We start from the raw sequence: 21,174 nt of genomic DNA, 5'->3' as shown, positions 1-21,174 counted from the left end.
TATTTTTAACATGCATATATATATATATATATATATATATATATATATATATATATATATATATATATATATATATATATATATATATATATATATATATATATGTATGTATGTATGTCACTGTTTACCGTTACGTACTAATTTAAGGTAGGTATATAATTAAATATACATATTGTAGAGTCGTATCTTATTCAAATTAACTTGAATGTTCTAAGAATGTGTGCACACATATCGTTTATAGCTATGACTACAAATAGACATTAATATATGGAGAGAAACTCTTGATAATACAATTCAGTTTCCAATTAAGCTTCTTTAAAAATAAATGTTGCTAGATTTTTTATTGTTTTTTGCGTGGTCAGTTTGTAAACGTTCGATAAATTTTAACATATGTGTGTGATTTCAATAATATTTATTTGTTCTGTTATCATACGGCGTCTTTTCAGGCTTTTATGTGAGCAGATACTCTTAAACGCAGATACTCTTAAACTCGAATCTAAATTTTGAAATATTTACAACATTGAGATAAGGTTGAAATCTAAAATTTCCGTAAATGCAGTAGTTTTTACCGCTCGCTGTTTGTTTAATTGGTTATCAAATTATGAACATATGTATCAGACATACGTTGTTTTACAATAGATATAGATCAATTAACGTCTCATATTCCCTGAAAATACCATGCAACACAGAAACCTAGAGTATGTAATATATGTTTTACAGATGTTACACAAGAACTATGTTCGTGATAAAGTTCAAGATCATGTAATAACATATTATAACCAATTTTAATATATTTAACATCATCAGACTGTATTATTTTAACCAATATTTTAAAACATAAACGATCCGTTTATTTATTAAGGGTTTACGCCCAAGTTCCTCGTAAATGAAATTATTTTGTGTTTGAGATCGTACACCAAGTCCAAGCACCTGTTTACAATAACGTAGGTGTATTATTTCAATATGTCCCCACCGATTTTTTTTTCCAGATTGGCATGTTTCGGTCGTCTTCGCGACTATTGTGCGTCTGCCTCTGCAACATCTGCAACGATCGGTGAATTATCGGAATTGAAAATTTAAAAAAAACGCTCGCATTCAAAATTTGAAAATTTCAAAATTGAGTGCCAAATGATAACTTGCAGATTTTGTCCGCAAAAACAACAATTATTGCATGTTACCAAAACCAGACGCCGTGGGTCAGCGCGTGTGCCCCAATTGATGCTGCAATGTGTCTTACTTCACATACTTTGTTGCCGACATGCGATCACCACGAATTGTACGTTTGTATCCGGAAGCTAATGAGAGTCATGAGAGATGAAACGCGTCGGCTCAGGTGTGGGTATCATTAGAAAGGCTCGTAGATACATCAGGGACAGAACTTGAGGCGTTGTAAAAAACACTCATCGAAGCAGTAATATCCCTCAGCGGTTCCAATTGAAAGTCTTTCACATCTAGAGATATGAAACTAATTTTCTTTTTTATTAACAATCGTTGCATTTTTATACACAATGATCATTTTAAATGCGGCTTACACAAAATAAAACCTGGTAATAGACATTCCTACAAATGGCAGTCGTGTTTCATTCAAATGTATCACATTTTAGATGCACGTATGATCTGTTAAATAATGTCAAAGCAATGAGGGAGTACGGTTTGGACCGTACTGCGACTGCAGAGCCAGTGTACATTCCTTATTGTGAAAATGTGTAAATATCTCTAAGATGTAATTATGTTCTTGCCTATGTTTATCTCAAGTGGATACTATGCAGTGGAACAGACGCGTTTTAATCATTGTGTCTGGCAACGGCTACAGGTTATTAAGATTAAGAGTACAAAGTTATTTACATATCTAACCAAAGGATAAGAAAACAAGAGGACACAAAGCCATAGGTCGCTCACATGAGACCCGAAGAAACTGCAGTTTTGACTGGTTTTGTGACGATTCAATAACTATTTCATTACTGGGCCAAGATATTTAAACAAACCTTTTGAGCAATGCTCATGATGGTTGGGCAAAATTGTGGCATCTAGTTATTTCATGTTATTCTTAAATTTAACCTTGTTTTTGTCCCCAACTGACCCATTTTCAAACTCGGTCGATATATTATTGGGGCAAACTTTCAGATCCAATTTTTAGGTAGATCATGCAATACATGTGGCCTCTATTTAGTGTTTACAAGCTTTTTCTTTAATTTAACTTAATGACACATGTATTGACCCTACGTGACCCAGTTTCGAACTCATGGAAGTGAGATATCTATGAGACAAATGAAATGACCATAGTCCATTAATATTGGGCAAGAAATATAGCCTCCTGAGTATTCACAGCGTAATTTTTGACATACGCCGACAAATGTCTGACAGAACGTGATCACAAAAGCTCACCATAAGCATGAGGTGCTCTCGTGACCTATATAGGTGCTTAACTATTAAATTCGGCAGACATTTTGTGCAGTGAAAAGTACCCATATGTACATGTTTGGTAGTGAACACATCAAGAAACATTTGTGTAACTTTTCATGAAGATTGGTCAAAACATTCGAATATGATGAACTATATCAGACAGGAATACAAACTTTAACGCAGCAACATCGTAACAATATCCAGTTTTCTTTAAGCTGAGATTTTTCATTGAAAAAAAATATACTCAAACTGTGGATGCTTAACAAACCAGCCCAAGACCATCTTATATAAGAGATTGGAAATCTAAATGCAATATCTACATACATTTCAAACAAATAGATGTTAATCTTTATTTATTTATTTAGAATACGTTATGCCACATTAAGTTTAAAAAAGAACAAGACAAAAAACATTTGGGCAAATGAATGGCACATACAAGACATGGCTTTACCACTAACAAATATATATACAAATTCCAAAATGGAAGTAAACACAAAACAACAACAAATGCGATATGGCAATACGAAACATAAAACCAAATAATACACGAATATATAAAACGGTATACATACATTAACATTTGAAGATTTATTTTCAAGACCCTGATAAATCAAGTAGCTAGTAAAAATGGCACCAGCTTTGCATATAAAGGTTAAGAGGCAATGAAAGAATTAATTTTGGCAGTCATGTTAATTAACATAACGTAAAGACCATCTGACAAACTAACAAATACATCATGAAGATCATCAGAAAAAAATCATAATACTATTTATATGATTGGACCAAATTTATTATGGAAATTCAAAGCAAAACAGGGGGATCATGGGAATGTGTCATTACCAACATATGGGAGAAAACTGTGTTTGCTTATTGTAAGTCATAATGCCAGTTATTTCCTTAAAAAATGAAAATGACCACACTCAAATATCTGTCTATGGACAAAAATACAATTTAAATATGATACTAAAATCATTGAACAATTGTTAGCTACATATACCCATCATAAATAAAATACTTATAGAATGCACCAAAAATTGGATAACAAATCATATTAATATCTATGTGAGTAGAAGTACCGGTAATTGAACTGTGTTGTGATTTTATATAATTGCAGCTTATCAATACAAGAAATTCAACGTAAAAATCAAATATAAGGAATTAAAGTTCAGTCACCAACAGTCATTTTGTACAATGTAAATAAATGTCAGTGCAATAAAACCATTAACAAAAACACCATACATATTGCATGTAAAAATTAACAAAAGCATAACAAATTAACAAAATCAAGGTCACCATTGTCATTTCAAGCTTAATACAGATTCAATCACCATGTAATTTCTAAAGACAATTAACATGTAGCTTTCTTAAAACATTATTACATCAATATTACAAATTAAGCACAAATGGCGTGCCAAATATAGTACACTTCCTTTCAACTTACAATGATGCACACTATATAAAAGATTGAAAAATAAATAGAAAACAAAATTGAACTTCAATTGCCTATCTCCATACATTACACTGGGCTACCCGGTTTCTTGGCACTGAATGAACAACCCTCGTGTCTGTGCCGTGCACTCTGCAGTATCCGCTGCCGTGTGGCCAGTCGAGCTTCTTGCTCCGTTAATTTGTGACCAACCCACAGTGCCTGGTTGGTAGGTGAACTGCTGGGTGATATCTGGTCTGTACTAGAATGACTGGCACTCATAGAGCACGAGGGGCGTTCAGAAAACTCTAAATCATTTATATTTTCAGATTCCTTTCCACAGTTTTGTCCAGACTCACTTTGTATCACATCAGCAGGCTCCCTAAATTGAACTTTGTATCTAGGCTTTTCTTTGCTACTAGCACCTGAGGTGACGGATACAGAATGTTTCAAACAGCTGGAACTTGATTGGGGACCAGATGATAAGTTAACCTGATCTTGATCCAAACATTGTATTGAATAATCAAAACTTGTTGTCCTAACAACATGGGTTTTTGTTAAACATGAACTATCATCATTACACCTATCTGGCATGGAATAATTTAATACTTCACTGTCCTCAACTGTATTGCTAGCAGTGTTATCCTTGGATTCATAATCATTTGGTTCATTGTTAATATTTGTGCCCAGTTTGTACAAGGCAGATTCATGCTGACGTGCAGGAATCCGGGGCTTTGTGAACTTCAATGGATCAATCATCTGACTAAGGTTAACTGCAGATGCAAGATCTGTATCAGTGGTTGCTGGTGGAAACTTGACATGATTGTCAACTTTCTGTGGAAAAAAACAAAGTACAAAATATTGGTAGTTGTGTTATACCACTTGTATCAGACTCTGTCTGAAGAGGGTTCCAGAAGTCAAATATTTATGCTAGTTAATAACAGATTTCAATGAGCAATGTATAGGTTAAAAATTTTGGAAAAATGAAAGTTAAACTATTCAGTTTTCTACTATTTTCATCTGAAAAGGCAACCCGTTTTTTAGTTAATTAATGCTTTGTTAATGTGGGATCAATTTTTTAAAATTTTAACAAAAAAAGGACATTAAGAAATATGCACAATTTTTGCGACACAAGGAAAGTTACAAAAGTATGTTAATATCCTGAATGTTACAGAATTTACAAAGAAATTAAACAGTTTATTGTTGTGATATAATGTGTCTTTCAAAAACACATGCATGCACAGAAGTCCACTGAATATGTATTGTATAAAAATGGCAGGAAAAGTGCAACATGTGCTTAGTTAATAAGAAACATATGATGACCACAGTCATGGTGTCAGCAACTGCCTACCTTCAGAGCCTGTCTCCTCTGAAACTCCAGGCGTGCCATCTCCTGCTTGATGGACTGGGGCTGACTGGGAATGGCGTACGTAACACACATCTTTAACACCAGGATCACATGCTGGTGGAAGAGGGAGAATACTGGTTAAGTCTCTTCGAAACATTATACACTATTGTTTAAACTTAAAATTTGAACCAATGAGAATGCTTTTTACAATTCAGCCTCGTGTTTCATAAGTAAATTTTTTATGCTTAAGACTAAAGTGTATTATGTTCAGTGCTAAAATTTATACATAGGATTCAAAATTGTAAATTTTTGTCTCAGAAACATGTTATTTCAAACATGACAAATTTTTATTAAGGATTAATTCATCATATGGAAAATAAAATCATTAGCAAGAAATTGCTTTCAAGATTTTGCACGTTTACAAAAATATTTTCTACAAAGAATATATAACTAGAAATAAAGTATTGCTACAGTGACAAATATCTTTAAAATCTGATTTATTAAACAGCAGCACATAAGGTTCAAAGGATTTATCCATAAAGTTAACTTAAAATCTCAAATCGTGAAAATGCTTTGATTTCAATTTAATGTTTGAGATAGGGAGGCAAACTGACAAAAGACCATTACTGTACTCCTAAGATTATAGAAACACATCTTCAACCACTGGTTCCCACCTCCAGTACAATGATCACAATGATGGTGGCGGAGGTGTCAAGTCCGGGAGCCATGCGGTCCATCTGACCAGACACACCAATCAGGGCACTGTTCACAAGGACCGCTATCACTCCCATCACTACCAAGGCATCCTATGATAAAGGGTGCACATTTAATTACTCTAAAGGGCAATATGTAATTCAATATATAGCCATAAGCACAAACATAACAAGCAAAAGGTATCAAATATTAACACAAGTAAAACTATAAACATTATATTTCCAAATATGTCAAAAACATGTCATTATTTAAAATCTGACAAAAATATGACATAAAGTTCCAATCTTATGAACATATTACAATAGTTTTAATCTTATAAACATAGTGCACAAGTTCCAATCTTATGAATATAGTACAAAAGTTTCAGTCTTAGGAACATTATACAATAGTTCAAATCTTATGAACAAAGTACAATAGTTTCAACCTTATGAACACATCACAATAGTGCCAATCTTATGAACATATACACAAGTTTCAATCTTATAAATGTAGTACACAAGTTCCAATCTTATGAACATTATACAATAGTTCCAATCTTATGAAAAAAGTACAATAGTTCGAACCTTATGAACACATCACAATAGTGCCAATCTTATGAACATATACACAAGTTTCAATCTTATAAATGTAGTACACAAGTTCCAATCTTATGAACATTATACAAAAGTTCCAATCTTATGAAAAAAGTACAATAGTTCGAACCTTATGAACATATCACAATAGTGCCAATCTTATGAACATAGTACACAATAGATCCAATCTTATGATAATTGCACAATAAACATAACAACCATATAGTTCCAATCTTATGAACATAGTACAATAGTTCCAATGCAATTAAATATGACAGTGGTTCTAATCCAATAAAAATGTAAGGACACTTAACTTCATGATATCATGATATAAAACATAAACACTATGTAAAAAACTCTACCTGCCAGATGCCAATGTCCTGTACCCTCCTGCCAAAGGGCCTCTGATGGTTGATGCACAGTTTGAAGGCGTCACTGCGTATCTCTATCACATTGTTGAGCAAGGCACACAGGGCTGCCAGGGGGAAGGCAGATGAAAACAGGATCACATAGCCATACTGGATAAACAGCTCCAGGTAGTCATCAAATGTGTTCTCATACTGTTGAAAAAGACAAGGCGCTACAAACCTTACTTGAAACTTACAACAACATGCACAGGAATAAGAGGATTTGCTCTGAGGAAATGCAGTTTGCACAAGCTAATCAAGGACAACACTTTCTTCTATTAAGGTATTGTTTGTTCAAAGAAAGTCTTCTAAGGGAAAATCCAGCTAGTGCTAAAACTGTTGTCCTTAATTAACCAGTGTGGACTGCTAATCTGGGAGACACTTAACAAATAAACATTAAGCCTAGATTTCCCAGAGCAACGCTCACACAGGCTTCTTGTCAAAGTCTGCATAGCAATGCAACAAATAAAACAAAACTGTTCATTTTTGGTATTGTTTATATCATCCAGTCATTTGAAGGTATACTTTAAGACTTTACTGAAATGGCATTTTAATGTCATGTGTTATTTCATCGTTTGCCAGAAATGAAACTGAGCTGTCATCAACTTCTTTTCCAAAGGTATATTACAGAATATATGCCAAGGGTTTAAACAATTAACTAAGATGGAAATCTTTACAATATGCAATTTGCTTATACCACATATAATGGTAAGTAAATACGAGGAAAACCTTTTTCATGGTGCTTTCGATTTCAGCTTGCGTAAGAACGAGTTCAGATGTCTTTTCATCCTCACGCTTGGTATTGGAAATATCACTCTCATCCTTCTGTTGCTTTTCTGATGAATTGCTCCCTGTCATATCTATGATCCAACAATAAAGCTTATAATATTTTATATCGAATCTTGCATTTAAAATAAAATGCAATAGTTTTACTTTTCATATACAACTAAGCTAAGCGTCATATATTTAGGTTAATTTAAAAAAGTTATCTTAACAGATTGATAAAATAATATCATGCAAGACACATGAAGGTACTTGTTCATTCTGGTGCCCACTCAGCTATAGTAGTGCATAACCCTAGTACTGTAGGTGGTTCTTAAATATAAATAATGATTGTTATTTTATCATCAAAATGTAAGAATCAATACTTATAGATTTGTTTTCAATAAATAATACACTTATTTTTGTTCACAATCTAGTCTTCTACCCCCCTCACAACTGTTAACAGAAGCAAATGACTGAAAAATATGTGGCACATATCAAAAATACTTGCACAATCATATACTCAGTAGTCAATTTCTTGATTTTTGTCACATGCAGGTGCTTGACTGACAGCCACATTATAAGACTGTCACTGATTTAAGAAACTTGTTTAATTCAATTTTTTTTATATCATGAAATATGATTTATAACAAACAATCTTTTCCATAGTTAAACCTAATTATTATAGCAAGAAAAAAGTAGCACAAGACTATTGCCAAGCAATATATGTCCCCTACCGGCTCCACCATTGTCAGAATTATTTTTTTTTAAATTATATTTGTTGCCATAGCAACCACAATTTTTGACGAAGGAAGAAAATGAAATGACGTGCATTATGTCCATATTGCCATCTATCCATGTTTCAAGTTTCATGAAAAAATATGAAGAACTTTCAAAGTTATCGCAGGATCCAGAAAAGTGTGACAGACTGACAGACAGACTGACAGACAGGTGACAATAATGTGATGGACACACAGAGCGAAAACCATAAGTCCCCTCCGGTAAAACCGGTAGGGGACAATAAATATATTGCCTTTCTAGGGATTCAAACCTCTGGAAGCAAAAGCTATTGTGCTACCACTGTGCCACAGAGGTCATTAGTATTGGTAGTTTCTTGATGAGTCAAAAGTTCTTTATGATTTGTGGTTAAAAAGATCACATGAAATCACCTAATAGAATGTTCCCACATAATGCAGTCGTAACATAATTTTTTTTTGACACAGTCAACATCGTTTTGCTTTATATAAAAAACAGGTCAATATCCCAATTCATCACAACTCAATATCTTCTAATCAAATATTTCCCTCTTTAAAGTTTTGTTCATATAGTGTTCCTAAGTGCCACAAAATAGTTTATTTAAGAGTATTTTTCAAAAGAAATTAATCTCCATTACATTGTTTTAAGGATATTTATAGTGTGCAAATCTTGAAATAGAAGTAGCCAAAGGATATTTATAGTATGCAAATCTTGAAATAGAAGTAGCCAATCAGAATCCACAGCTCAACAAGAAAATATTTTTATTAAGAAGATGGTTGGACTCTACCAACACAATAGATTATTTATTATACAAATAAATATGATTATTTATTATACAAATAAATATACACATACAATAAATATTTGGAAAAAAGCATTAAATATAAAGACAGTTTGACCAAAGTTCAATAATAATGTTTATAATGATTAATAGTATTTATAAAATATTCGTGATGTAACAACTTTATGAAAATAACAATTGACTCAATAAGCATATAGCATCATTTATCATCAAATTATAATGCTTAAATTCAATCTACATATATTTTCCAATGATCTGGTGTACAGACTTTTTTATATTAACTATTTCAAATTATCTTTATCCATAAATAAAAAAAACTAGTTTAAAGATTTTTCTTCTTCGTCAGGAGTGTAATTTTTCTTGTTTTAACATAATGTTGATATTCTTTTTTTAATCTATGACAATTCTTTTGAAAATCTTGAAAAACTGTGAACATGTGTCTTTAATACTATACAATGTATTGACCATAATAATGGAACAATAATCAGTAGATTTGTGTATGTGTGAGGTAAATATTTGTATTGTCAGCATTTCTTTTCCAGTGAAAAGTCAAAACAGGTTGATGATTGCAATTATTTTGGAGATGGGAGTGACAGTGAAAAACATGGGAGTAAGGGTGACCATGGAATAATAAAAAGTTACCTGAATTTTTCAGCTGGTAGTCCTGCAGGACAAGTTGCTTGATAAATATTTTTCCAATCCTGATGACATATTTAATTTTCAATATGAGCCGCGTTCGGAGAAAACTGGGCTTAATGCATGTGCGTAAAGTGTCATCTCAGATTAGCCTGTGCAGTCCGCACAGGCTACTTATGGACCACACTTTCCGCTTTTATGGTATTTTTCGTTTAAAGGAAGGCTTTGCTACATGAAAATCCAGTTAAGGCTGAAAGTGCCGTCCCTGATTAGCCTGTGCAGACTGCACAGGCTAATCTGGCATCACACTTTACGCACATGCATCATGCTTAGATTTCTAAGATCACCACTCATATTATTACTTAAGAATCTTGGAAGTAGACAGCTCCACAAACTTATACTTAATTATACTTCTGAAATGTCCCTTACTTACTACAAGGGCACATAACTCATGAATGTGTGGATTGCTGTGCATGAAAAGGGCTTTGCCCATCTCCCCTTCATATTTCAAATAACACACATATTTGAAATTTCAATTTATTTGTCTGAGAAATGTGAAAGTATTTTGCCCCAAAAACTTTTGCACACTGACTGACAATCTGAGCAAACATTCAGCCTAAAGAGTTACTCCAATAAACCTCATGCCTGTTGGTCATACTGTTCTCATGTTTAAATATCTTTATACTATGACCAACCTCACATGTTCCAAAGTCTAGAACGTCAAATTATATACAATACATACCATTGATTTCCTTCTCAAGCGTGTTGGGTGACATGTGCCCAGTGATGTTATAGCCGACCCTCATCAGTTTCATCTTCCACAGGATGTAGGGTAACAAGGCCTCTCGCAGGTTCCCTATCACTTGACGTGTTATCAGCAAGGTAGCAAGTTGCTGGGAACCATACAAATAATGTTTAATTTGAAGAGAAACAGGAATGCAAATAGAAACAAGCAAATTCGTTGAATTGATATCCCCCGCCAATATGCTTCTGGACAGAAAATCTCTTGTATTTGACACTCAGCTAAATAATGGAGAACAATTGTGGACAGTTATTACATCCTCTTATCGATATATATATACTCATACCAAGTTTCAATAAAAACCGCCAAAGCACTTCCAAGATATGGCTCCCGACACATCAGTGCATTTTTTCAAGATATAAAGGGCCATAACTCCATTATTAACAGATGGTGTATAATGCCATTTGGCGTGCATCATTCTCTTATCAATATATATACTCATACCAAATTTCCAAAACAATATCCCTATGGCGAGGGATAACAGAGAAAGAGTTAAATAAACAATTCCTTTTCTCACAGGGATTATATTTTACAGATCTCACCTCATTTCGTCAAAAGATGTTTGTACACAAATATTAGTATTAAATCCTACTAAACATCATAAAGTTATCAAGATCTACTTTTCAAATTTGTTTTCTGTCAAAATATGTTTTAATCCTTTAATTAAGACAAACAACTAATAACCTTTACCACTATTTACCAAAATTAACAAAAAATGCATTTAAAAAATCAACTAAGTTCAACAAGAAATGTGCTCAGACCTTGATGCCCCCATGACGCACATTTGGAAATAATGACAAAAGAACTATAATATTATATTCTCCACAGGACAAATAAACAAAGGGCCAAAACTGGTGTCATTCAAATTCCCTCGATGAGATCATCTAGACATTTAGCTGTGACAGTGTAAGTAAAATCATCCGAGCGGTAATGGATGTTGAACTCTATTTTGGAACTATAAAATCAGTAGTGGAATAACAGATAAAGGGCCATCACTCAAACGTCAAACCTTGTTGCAGCCAAAATCCCTTACTTCATGAACATCTACACAACTGTGTAACAACTGTGAATGTTTGAGAAAGAAAAGCCAAGTAATTAAAGAAAAGTTTAAAACACAAGCTTTGGTATGTACAAATGGACGACAAGATTTATGGGTGGGGAGCATGAAAATGTAATACTTGCTAACCATACGCCCAAATGAGGTTTCTAGAATACTCACCTCCCTTAGTCTGTCCATGTCTTGTAGATAAAAGGCAATGTAGAACAGGGACAAAAATGAGTTCACAAACTGGAACTGAAACAAGAGTTTTTTTGTAAAACATGCAAAACATGTGTTCCCCCAAAGTCAACTATCTAAGAAATTTTGTTAACTGTATGTCCCTTTGAAATAGACTTTTGATCACTGAATTCCAAACTAGAACGAGTTCATCCTTTGTCAAGATATCAAGGATATTAATTTATATGAGCCTATAATCTCTATACAATATGCGGAATTTTTTTTAGGTTGTCCCATATGAATCTGAACTGTGACCTTTTCAACTCAAAGTCAAATGGGTCCTTCTTTCCTCATGAGTAAGCAGCATACCACTTTGGAATGTGTCAAGTGCTCCTGTTATCAACAAACCGATTGCGATGATTGAAGGTCAATGTGTTGTATAAATATCATTGGGAAACACATTTTGATATAAAAGCTCCTGTGACATTGACCTTTGAACTAGAGACCTAAAAACCAATACAGTAGGAAGTAATGACTACCAGTTTGCATGATTGTAGGTCAAGGATTTCTCCACTTTGGACACTGTTTGTGACCTCAAAATCAAAATGCATCTCCATTTCTTCACAAATAACACCAATAGCAAATTGGATGACCACAGGTTAAAGAATAATCCAGATATTGTGCAGAAACAAATGTTACAAGCCCCTGTGACATTGACATTTGATATGTTAAGGAAAAAATCTATAGGTCTCTTCCTTTCTTTTACATTAAAAATCATACCAATGTGAATGGTTGATAGTGAAAGCGTGATACAGAGGAGGCTCATCTTGGGAACATTTGCCTGAAATTGTTTTGAAATCTTGCTATAGGTTTAAGTTGTTTTAAGATTTTCAATTTAGCGTAGTAAGGTAAAATGCCTTCCATTCAGGAAGCCTTAGTTTTTGGAGAATGCAAAATAAGTTATATTACATTTGATGGAGGAGCCTTTAAGTGAAAGTATTATGAAATTTAAAAAGGGTAAAATTATTTTGGGCAAGAAGATTTGTTGTTTATTTTTAGTTGTGCAAGCAATTTTTAAAGATTTTCAAATGTTTTGAATAATTCTGAAGGACCACATTTCTGATTTGGTTAAATCTGCCAAATGGTTTCAGAGTTGCTTAAGTGAAATGTTGACAACAACAACCATGGACTTGAGGTGATTGAGTTCATCCTTAAGTGAAATGTTGACAACAACAACCATGGACTTTAGGTGATTGAGTTCATCCTTTAGCAATTCGTGCACAAGATAGATTTGAACAACTGCATATAGTAAAGCCATGTGAATAAATTCAATAAGATATTTACTTTAATCTGTAAATAAATTGTAAAACTCTTCCCAATTATGACAATAAAATTGCGTCTATATCTATATACATATTGGCATAAACTGATTATGTGTTAATATTGTAGATTATGCTGATTTTAATTCTATTATTCAGTATAATACATCATATAGTACATGGCAATTATTGCAAACATGTATCCCTATCACTATGAACTCACCAAGACCAGTTTGATGATAAGATTGTTATCATACTTCTCTTCAAGTCTGTAATTCTCTGTAACAAAATGTCTTCTGTTACCATGATGCATGTTCACATATATATAAATATATAAGTATTCTTTATAATTGAAACAGATTTCTAAGTACCTTTATCATTGAGCCCGATACTTCAATAAATAATCATAGATCAAAATTTCTAAGTACCTTCATCATTAAGCCAGATTGTTCAATATCTTTATCATTGAGCCAGATTGTTCGATATCTATATCATTTAGCCAGATTGTTCGATATCTATCATTTAGCCAGATTGTTCAATATCTTTATCATTGGGCCAGATTGTTCAATATCTTTATAATTGAGCCAGATTGTTCAGTATCTTTATCATTGAGCCAGATTATTCAGTATTTTTATCATTGAGCCAGATTGTTCAATATCTTTATCATTGAGCCAGATTATTCAATATCTTCATCATTGAGCCAGATTGTTCAATATCTTCATCGTTGAAAAAGATTTCTATCTTTATCATTGCACAAGATTTCTCAGTACCTTTATGATTGAACCAGATTTCTCACTACCTTAAACATTGAGCCAGATTTTAATATGCATTTATATATGTATATTTCTAAATACCTTTATCATTGAGCCAGGTGGCAATCTTTCTGTAGATGTCATCCAGAATTCCTATGCATATGGCCAGCAGAATCTTTGGCAGTGTAGTGCAGAACGAGGGTGCAATTTGCGACTTGACAAGGGAGTTCACCCATTCCTGAAGCTCGAAGATCACCAACATGACACAGAAGACAACTAGAAGGCACAGTGAAATCACCGGGACGCTGACAAAGTAGAAGAACACCTGCCGCATCCAGGCCGGGTAGTAGGGCTCTTGTCGACCTGTCACCGGACTGGTTACTAGGTAACCCTGCATGTAGGCATGAAACTAAGATAATCCCACATACCAGTATTCTCAATTTGTGTAAGTCTTGACTTGGAATGTTTGCTGAGACATATAACCTGATAATTATCCAAATTATAATCTCATTTGCATGCCAGATACAGAAAACATGACAATTTAATTAAAGGAGATTTTCATAGTTTCAGAGATAATTTAAATAACTGTGCAATTCCTAGCTAGGTATACATGTAAGCTACAAACACATAACACTTCAGACCAATATCTTCATTAAACTTAACAAGGGGGCAAAGATGGCCCTAGTTCGCTTACCTTTTTTTACAAGGCCTTATTCATTGCTTAGTTCAAAATTCAGTACTCTAGAGCATATGAGATTGGTTCTCTGCTGTTTACTTTTGCAGTGAGAACATATGATTAATTCTGATTGAGTACTGTCCATATGCATGTGTTTTTTGCATGCAAACATTACTAATGCTAATTCTACATGTGTTTACAAGGTTTTTGTAAGATTTGGACCTCGTGACCAAGTTTTGACCCCACATGACCCAATGTCAAACTTGGCCTAGATATCATCAAGAAAAACATCCTGGTCAAGTATCATTATTTTTGGACCAAAACTATGGCCTCTAGTCTGTTTACAAGGTTTTTGTAAGATTAGACCCCATGACCTAGATTTGTCCCCACATTACCAAATGTCAAACTTGACTTAGATATTGTCCAGACAAACATCCTGGTCAAGTTTCATCATTATTAAACCAACACTCTGGCGTATGGAGTGTTTACGAGGTTTTTGTAAGATTTGACCTGGTGACCTATATTTTGACCCCTCATGACCAAACATCAAACTTTCCTTACAAAAATAAATATTATGACCAAGATTCATAAAATCTGAAACAAAATTGTGACCTCTAGAGTGTTTATAATGATTTTGTATAATATCATGAAAATTTTGACAATATAAGGGCAATAATTCCGGCATTTATTATGCGATTTTGCTCATTATCAAACTTGACTGAAATCTTGTGGCCATATAGCTTCTCAGCAACTTTGATAAAGAATGCTTGAGAAATGTGAATGCTAGAGTGTTTACAAACTAAATGTGAAAGGACGGACGACGGAAACAGACAGATCCTAAAACCTCACCTGATCAATCAGGTCAGCTAAAAAGTGTGTTGTTTTCACCGATCTGAGCCATTTTCCAACTTGTCCGAGATGTCAATAAAACCAATGTCTTGACTGAGTTTAACGATGATTAGGCAAACAAGATCTGTCTCCATTGTTAGACATATGTCCCCGAAAAATGCTTTGTCGAAACCTAAATGCAGATTTCGAAACCTAAACGCAAACCCTAAGTTCAAGGTCAAGGTCAAAAGGGTCAAAATTGTGCGTATGGAAAGGCCTTGTTCATATACACATGCATACCAAATATGACATAGAAGTTATGAGCATTTTTTGAAACCTAACCGCAAAAGTGTGACGGACAGACAGACAGACAGGCAGATGGACAGTGCCATCACTATATGCCCTCCTTCCGGGGCATAAAAATGTGACTTCTAGAGTGTTCACAAGGTTTCTCTATAGTCACATAAGGAAAACTGCCCCACCCACCCTGGCGGCCATGTTTCTAGACCGATTGGGACCATTTTCAAACTCATCTGCGGCATAAATAAAACCAATTTTTTCACCAAGTTTCCATTTTCAAACTCAACTCTCTTATCTAGAAAACAAATGTTCTCACCAAATATCATTGTGACTTCTAGAGTGTTCACAAGGTTTCTCTAAAGCCAAATAAGGAAAACTGCCCCGCCCACTGGTGGCCATGTTTTTCAACGGACCTGAACCACTTTTGAACTAAACCAACATATCATTAAGAAAACCATTTTCACAAAGTTACATAACGATTGGACATGAAATGTGACTTCTATAGAGTTTACAAGGTTTTTCTTTTTTTTGGCCTAGTGACCTAGTTTTTGACCCCGCATGACCCAGTTTCAAACTCGATCAAGGTATCATTGGGACAAATCTTCTGACCAAGTTTCATGAAGATCGAACAAGAAATGTGGCCTCTAGAGTGTTTACAAGGTTTCTCTATAGCCAAATAAGGAAAACTGCAACGCCCACTGGCGGCCATGTTTTTCAACAAACTGGAACCACTTGAACTCAACAAACATATCATTAGTTTAGTTTAAACCTATTTATTTTATCTCGATTGCATGGAAAGCCTAAGGCTTATATAAATGCTCTCGATTCCGTTTCCTGGGCCTAGAACCAGTACTTGGTGTCTTTGTGGGAGATCTAAAGAACGCTCCCACGGTGGGGATCGAACCCGTGACCTCCCGGTTGCTAGGCGGACACCATATCCATTACACCACGGCGACCTTAACATATCATTAAGACAACCATTTTCACAAAGTCATATGAAGATTGGGCATGAAATGTGACTTCTACAGTGTATACAAAGTTTTTCCTTTTTTTTGACCTAGTGACCTAGTTTTTTACCCAGCATGACCAAGTATCTAACTCAATCAAGGTATCATTGGGACATATCTTCTGACCAAGTTTCATGAAGATCGGACAAGAAATGTGGCCTCTAGAGTGTTTACAAGGTTTTTCTATAGCCAAATAACGAAAACTGTAACGCCCATTGGCGGCCATGTTTTCAACGGACCGGAACCACTTTTGAACTCAACCAGGGTTCGACACTTAGGCACGTCCGACAGACATTGTCTAGTAAGATCCGTGGTCGGGCAAGTAAAACTGCGGGCTAGCTTGTCCGACTGGTCGTACATAAAAAAATCTATTCTGATTCAAAGAGCTATAACTAACTACTGTAAAAAAACGTTTTCTTAATGAGTGAAATTACTCTTGTATCTAATGTTTACATCAGAACAAAACTAGCGTATATAAATAAACGCAGAGCATTCACATGATTCATCGCTATTTTTAGACGCTAAGAACGGCTTCCTGCAGAAATTGCTTTTTTCCATTGGTCAAGTTGTCATGAATCTTTTATTATTTTCCTCTATGTAAAACTTTACAGCATGTTTTTACCACTTCTATCGAAAATCGGTATCTTCAATGTAAACATTTTTGCGTAGCAGACGAGAGAATGTAATTTAAAGAATGGCTTTGTTCAAGTTCGGATTTTCATCCCACAAATCAATTAATAAAGAAGAATCCAACGGTAAAACTGACAGGAAACGTAACAAGAGCTTCAGAGGACAGCGCGCTCCACTTTTCGAGTGCTTGACAGCATAACGTAAGCCATCATGGAGAGGGAGGGGGGTATAATGTAGGTGGGTGGTCATTTAATAGATGATCTTTCATAAATAAGGAAAAACAAAAATTAATTTTTTTTTTGGGGGGGGGGGGGGATTTTGGGGTGGGGCATGGGGGATGGTTTGGGTGGAGTGCATTGTGGTATGTCAGGTAAGTGTTGTTTGGTCAAAGTATGAATCCAATGTGATCATAAATAAAGAAGTAACAATTATCAAGTATAATCAAGTATAAAAGGGGCCATAATTCTGTCAAAATGCTTGATACAGTTGTCTGCTCTTGCTTATAGATTGGGATCATGTTGGTAAAAAAGTATGCAAAATATGAAAGCAATATGTCAAAGGACATAGAAAATATTTGAGGTGGTACGCAAACTGTAACATAGATTTATCAATAATATGCATATTCTAAATATAAAAGGGGCAATAATTCTGTCAAAATGCTTGATACAGTTGTCTGCTCTTGTTTATAGATTGGGGTCATGTTGGTAAAGAAGTATGCAAAATATAGAAGCAATATGTCAAAGGACATAGGAAATATTTGGGGTGGTATGCAAACTTTAACATTTGCACGCTTACGCTAACTGGAACGCTAACGCCGAAGCCGGGCTGAGTAGGATAGCTCCACTATACATATTTCATATACATGTAAATAGTCGAGCTAAAAATTAGGAAAAACGAAAACGTCAATTTCATCCTAAATGGAAAATTGAGTTCCCATGGCTAAAACTTGATGAAGAAAAGCAAAAACTGTTTACTCTATGAATCAAAAAAACTTTCTGGTGTTCCCTGATTATTTACTAATAAATCCTGATTAAACAGTTGCATGACACAATTGTGTTTTTTTGCTATGTCATTTATGGTCTTGGAGACCGGGCTAGTACATTTTAAGAGAAGCTGGTCCGATGGTCTTGCTGTAAAAACAAATAATGTCGAACCCTGTCAACCAACATATCATTAAGACAAACATTTTGACAAAGTAACATGAAGATTTGGCATGAAATGTGACTTCTACATTGTTTACAAGGTTTTCCTTTTTTTTTAACCTACTGACCTAGTTTTTTACCCAGCATGACCCAGTTTCGAACTCAACCGAGGTATCATTGGGACCAATCTTCAGACCAAGGTTCATGAAGATCTAACAAGAAATGTGGCCTCTAGTGTGTTTACAAGGTTTCTCTATAGCCAAATAAGGAAAACTGCCCTGCCCACTGGTGGCCATGTTTTTCAAGGACCGGAACCACTTTTGAACTCAACCAACATATCGTTAAGACAAACATTTTGACAAAATAACATGAAGATTGGGCATCAAATGTGACTTCTACAGCGTTTACAAGGTTTTTCTTTTTTTTTGACCTAGTGACCCAGTTTTTGACCCAGCATGACCCAGTTTCGAACTCGAAGGAGGTATCATTGGGACAAAGCTTCTTACCAAGTTTCATGAAGATCAGACAAAAAATGTGGCTTCTAGAGTGTTTACGAACAAATGTGAACGGATGGACAGACAACGGACAAAAACCGATCACAAAAGCTCACCTGAGCAATCAGGTGAGCTAAAAAGTTATTGGCCTGAAACCATTGTCCTATGTATAGAAACAGTGACCATGACCTAATAATATATCGAAAGTTTCTTTAAGATTGGTCAATACAAACTTAAGTAATTAACTGGAAATCAGTCTGCTGTTTGTGTATTTTTATTAAAAGCCACCTTGACCATAATTAGATCCAAATCTATGTCTTCATATATGGTACTTACTCACAAAATTACAGTGCAATAAGTCTATGAAATCTCAAGTTATGAAGTCAAAAACATTTTTCTAATTTTAGAAACAGTGACCTTGCTAAGGAACTGACATGCCCCATACACATACAAAGCCTGGTTTGCATGTTAGCTCCTTAAGCAAAATTTTCATCTAGATTGTTCAAAGCAAACTAAAGCTATTGACCTGGAACAATCTATTGGATGCCAACTGCTGGCATACAACAATATGAAAACCAAGATTTCAAACATTGCTGAAAACATCAATAATTGATTTTGGTTCTGAATAACCTGGGTTTAATTCATGTGTGAAAAGTGTCGCTCCTAATCAGCCTCTGCAATCTGAAAATGCTTATCAGGGACAACATTTCCCCCCTTAACTAGATTTTTGTTTATAAAAGACTTCATTGTATGAAAAATTCAATTAAACCGAAAATGTCATCCCTGATGAGCATGTGCACAGACTAATCTGGGACAATACTTTACACACATGCATTAAGCCCAAGTTTTCCAGAACAAGGCTTGCAATCCACCCACAGTGTATAAAGGGCGGGGGTCTTGCAGTAATTCACTCCGCTTGTCCAATGTTCCCCAGTGGTACGCCAACTCAGAGCTACGTCTACGCCAGGCCTCGCAGTACATCGTGGCCCACATCACGTTGAACAGGGCGAAGCCAACAAAGCATACGTCCTCAATAACCTGTACATTCACACAGAAATAAACAAGAAATAAATTATGATATTCCACGATATACACAGATATACACAAACGCCATGCTTCGATTTATTTTTTCCAATGTTTGTAATAGTGACATTGACCAACTATCCTACATACAATTCCAAGAAAAGTATCAATATATTAATGAAGTTCCATAAAAACATCTTAGATCATACCATTGGGATATGGTACTTAAAACAAGAGGGACAAGATGGCCCTAGTTCGCTCACCTGAGAGGAGTCGTTTCATTCAATCTTTACCAAATGTAAAACTTTACCTAGATATTGTCCAGATAAACATCCTTGTCAAGTTTCATCATTATTGAACCAAAACTCTGGCGTATGGAGTGTTTTTGTTTTTGTAAGATGTGACCTGGTTACCTATTTTTTGAGTTGACCACCCTTACCAAACATCAACATTTGTTTACAAAAGTAAATATTATGACCAAGATTCATAAAATCTGAAATAAAATTGTGACCTCTAGAGTGTTTACAAGGATTTTGAATAATATAATGAAAATTTGAAAAATCTAAGGACAATAATTATGGCATTAATTATGTGATTTTGCTGATTATCAAACTTGACGGAGATCTTTCAAAAACTTGGATAAAGATTGCTTGAGAAATGTGAATGCTAGAGTGTTTACAAACCAAATGTGGACGGACGGACAGCAGACAAAGACCAATCCTAAAACCTCACCTGAGCTATCAGGTAGCTAAAAAGTGTTTCACCGATCTGAGCCATTTTCCAACTTGTCTGAGAAATCAATAAAACTAATGTATTGACTAAGTTTCAACGATGATTAGGCAAAAAATGTGACTTATAAAGTGTTCGATCACAAGGTTTTTCTCTAGTCACATAAGGAAAACTGCCCCAACCCCCTGGCAGCCATGTTTTTTTACCGATCGGGACCATTTGCGAACTCATCTGAGATATATATAAAACCAATCTTTTCACCAAGTTTCATGATGATTGGGCAAATAATGTGACTTTTAGAGTGTTCACAAGCTTTTTTTACTATATAAATATAAGTAAACTGCCCCCCACCCCCAGCAGCCATGTTATTAAACTGACCGGAACCATTTTCAAATTCAACTCTCGTATCAAAGAAACAAATGTTCTGACC

At 34.7% G+C, this 21,174-nt stretch overlaps 1 protein-coding gene across 3 annotated transcripts in view; it reads right to left on the bottom strand.

The window, feature by feature from the left end:
* Positions 1 to 2,745: 2,745 nt before the first annotated feature.
* LOC127878068 (anoctamin-8-like) overlaps positions 2,746 to 21,174 on the bottom strand; it is a 39,729-nt gene continuing 21,300 nt past the window's right edge. For all 3 annotated transcript variants that reach the window (XM_052424481.1, XM_052424480.1, XM_052424482.1), the window contains exons 7-16: positions 19,869 to 20,030; positions 14,018 to 14,306; positions 13,387 to 13,442; positions 11,848 to 11,922; positions 10,569 to 10,719; positions 7,600 to 7,730; positions 6,826 to 7,023; positions 5,852 to 5,983; positions 5,181 to 5,291; positions 2,746 to 4,663 (exon numbers count right to left, since the gene is read on the bottom strand). In XM_052424481.1, coding sequence (XP_052280441.1) covers positions 3,920 to 4,663; positions 5,181 to 5,291; positions 5,852 to 5,983; positions 6,826 to 7,023; positions 7,600 to 7,730; positions 10,569 to 10,719; positions 11,848 to 11,922; positions 13,387 to 13,442; positions 14,018 to 14,306; positions 19,869 to 20,030 — 2,049 coding nt within the window. In that variant the 3' untranslated portion in view covers positions 2,746 to 3,919. The remainder of the gene's footprint in view (positions 4,664 to 5,180; positions 5,292 to 5,851; positions 5,984 to 6,825; positions 7,024 to 7,599; positions 7,731 to 10,568; positions 10,720 to 11,847; positions 11,923 to 13,386; positions 13,443 to 14,017; positions 14,307 to 19,868; positions 20,031 to 21,174) is intronic.

This window comes from Dreissena polymorpha, chromosome 4 (genome assembly GCF_020536995.1).
Source record: "Dreissena polymorpha isolate Duluth1 chromosome 4, UMN_Dpol_1.0, whole genome shotgun sequence".
Taxonomy (NCBI): domain Eukaryota; kingdom Metazoa; phylum Mollusca; class Bivalvia; order Myida; family Dreissenidae; genus Dreissena; species Dreissena polymorpha.
The sequence above is the reverse complement of the archived record's forward strand: the minus strand, read 5'-3'. Positions and strand labels throughout refer to the sequence as shown.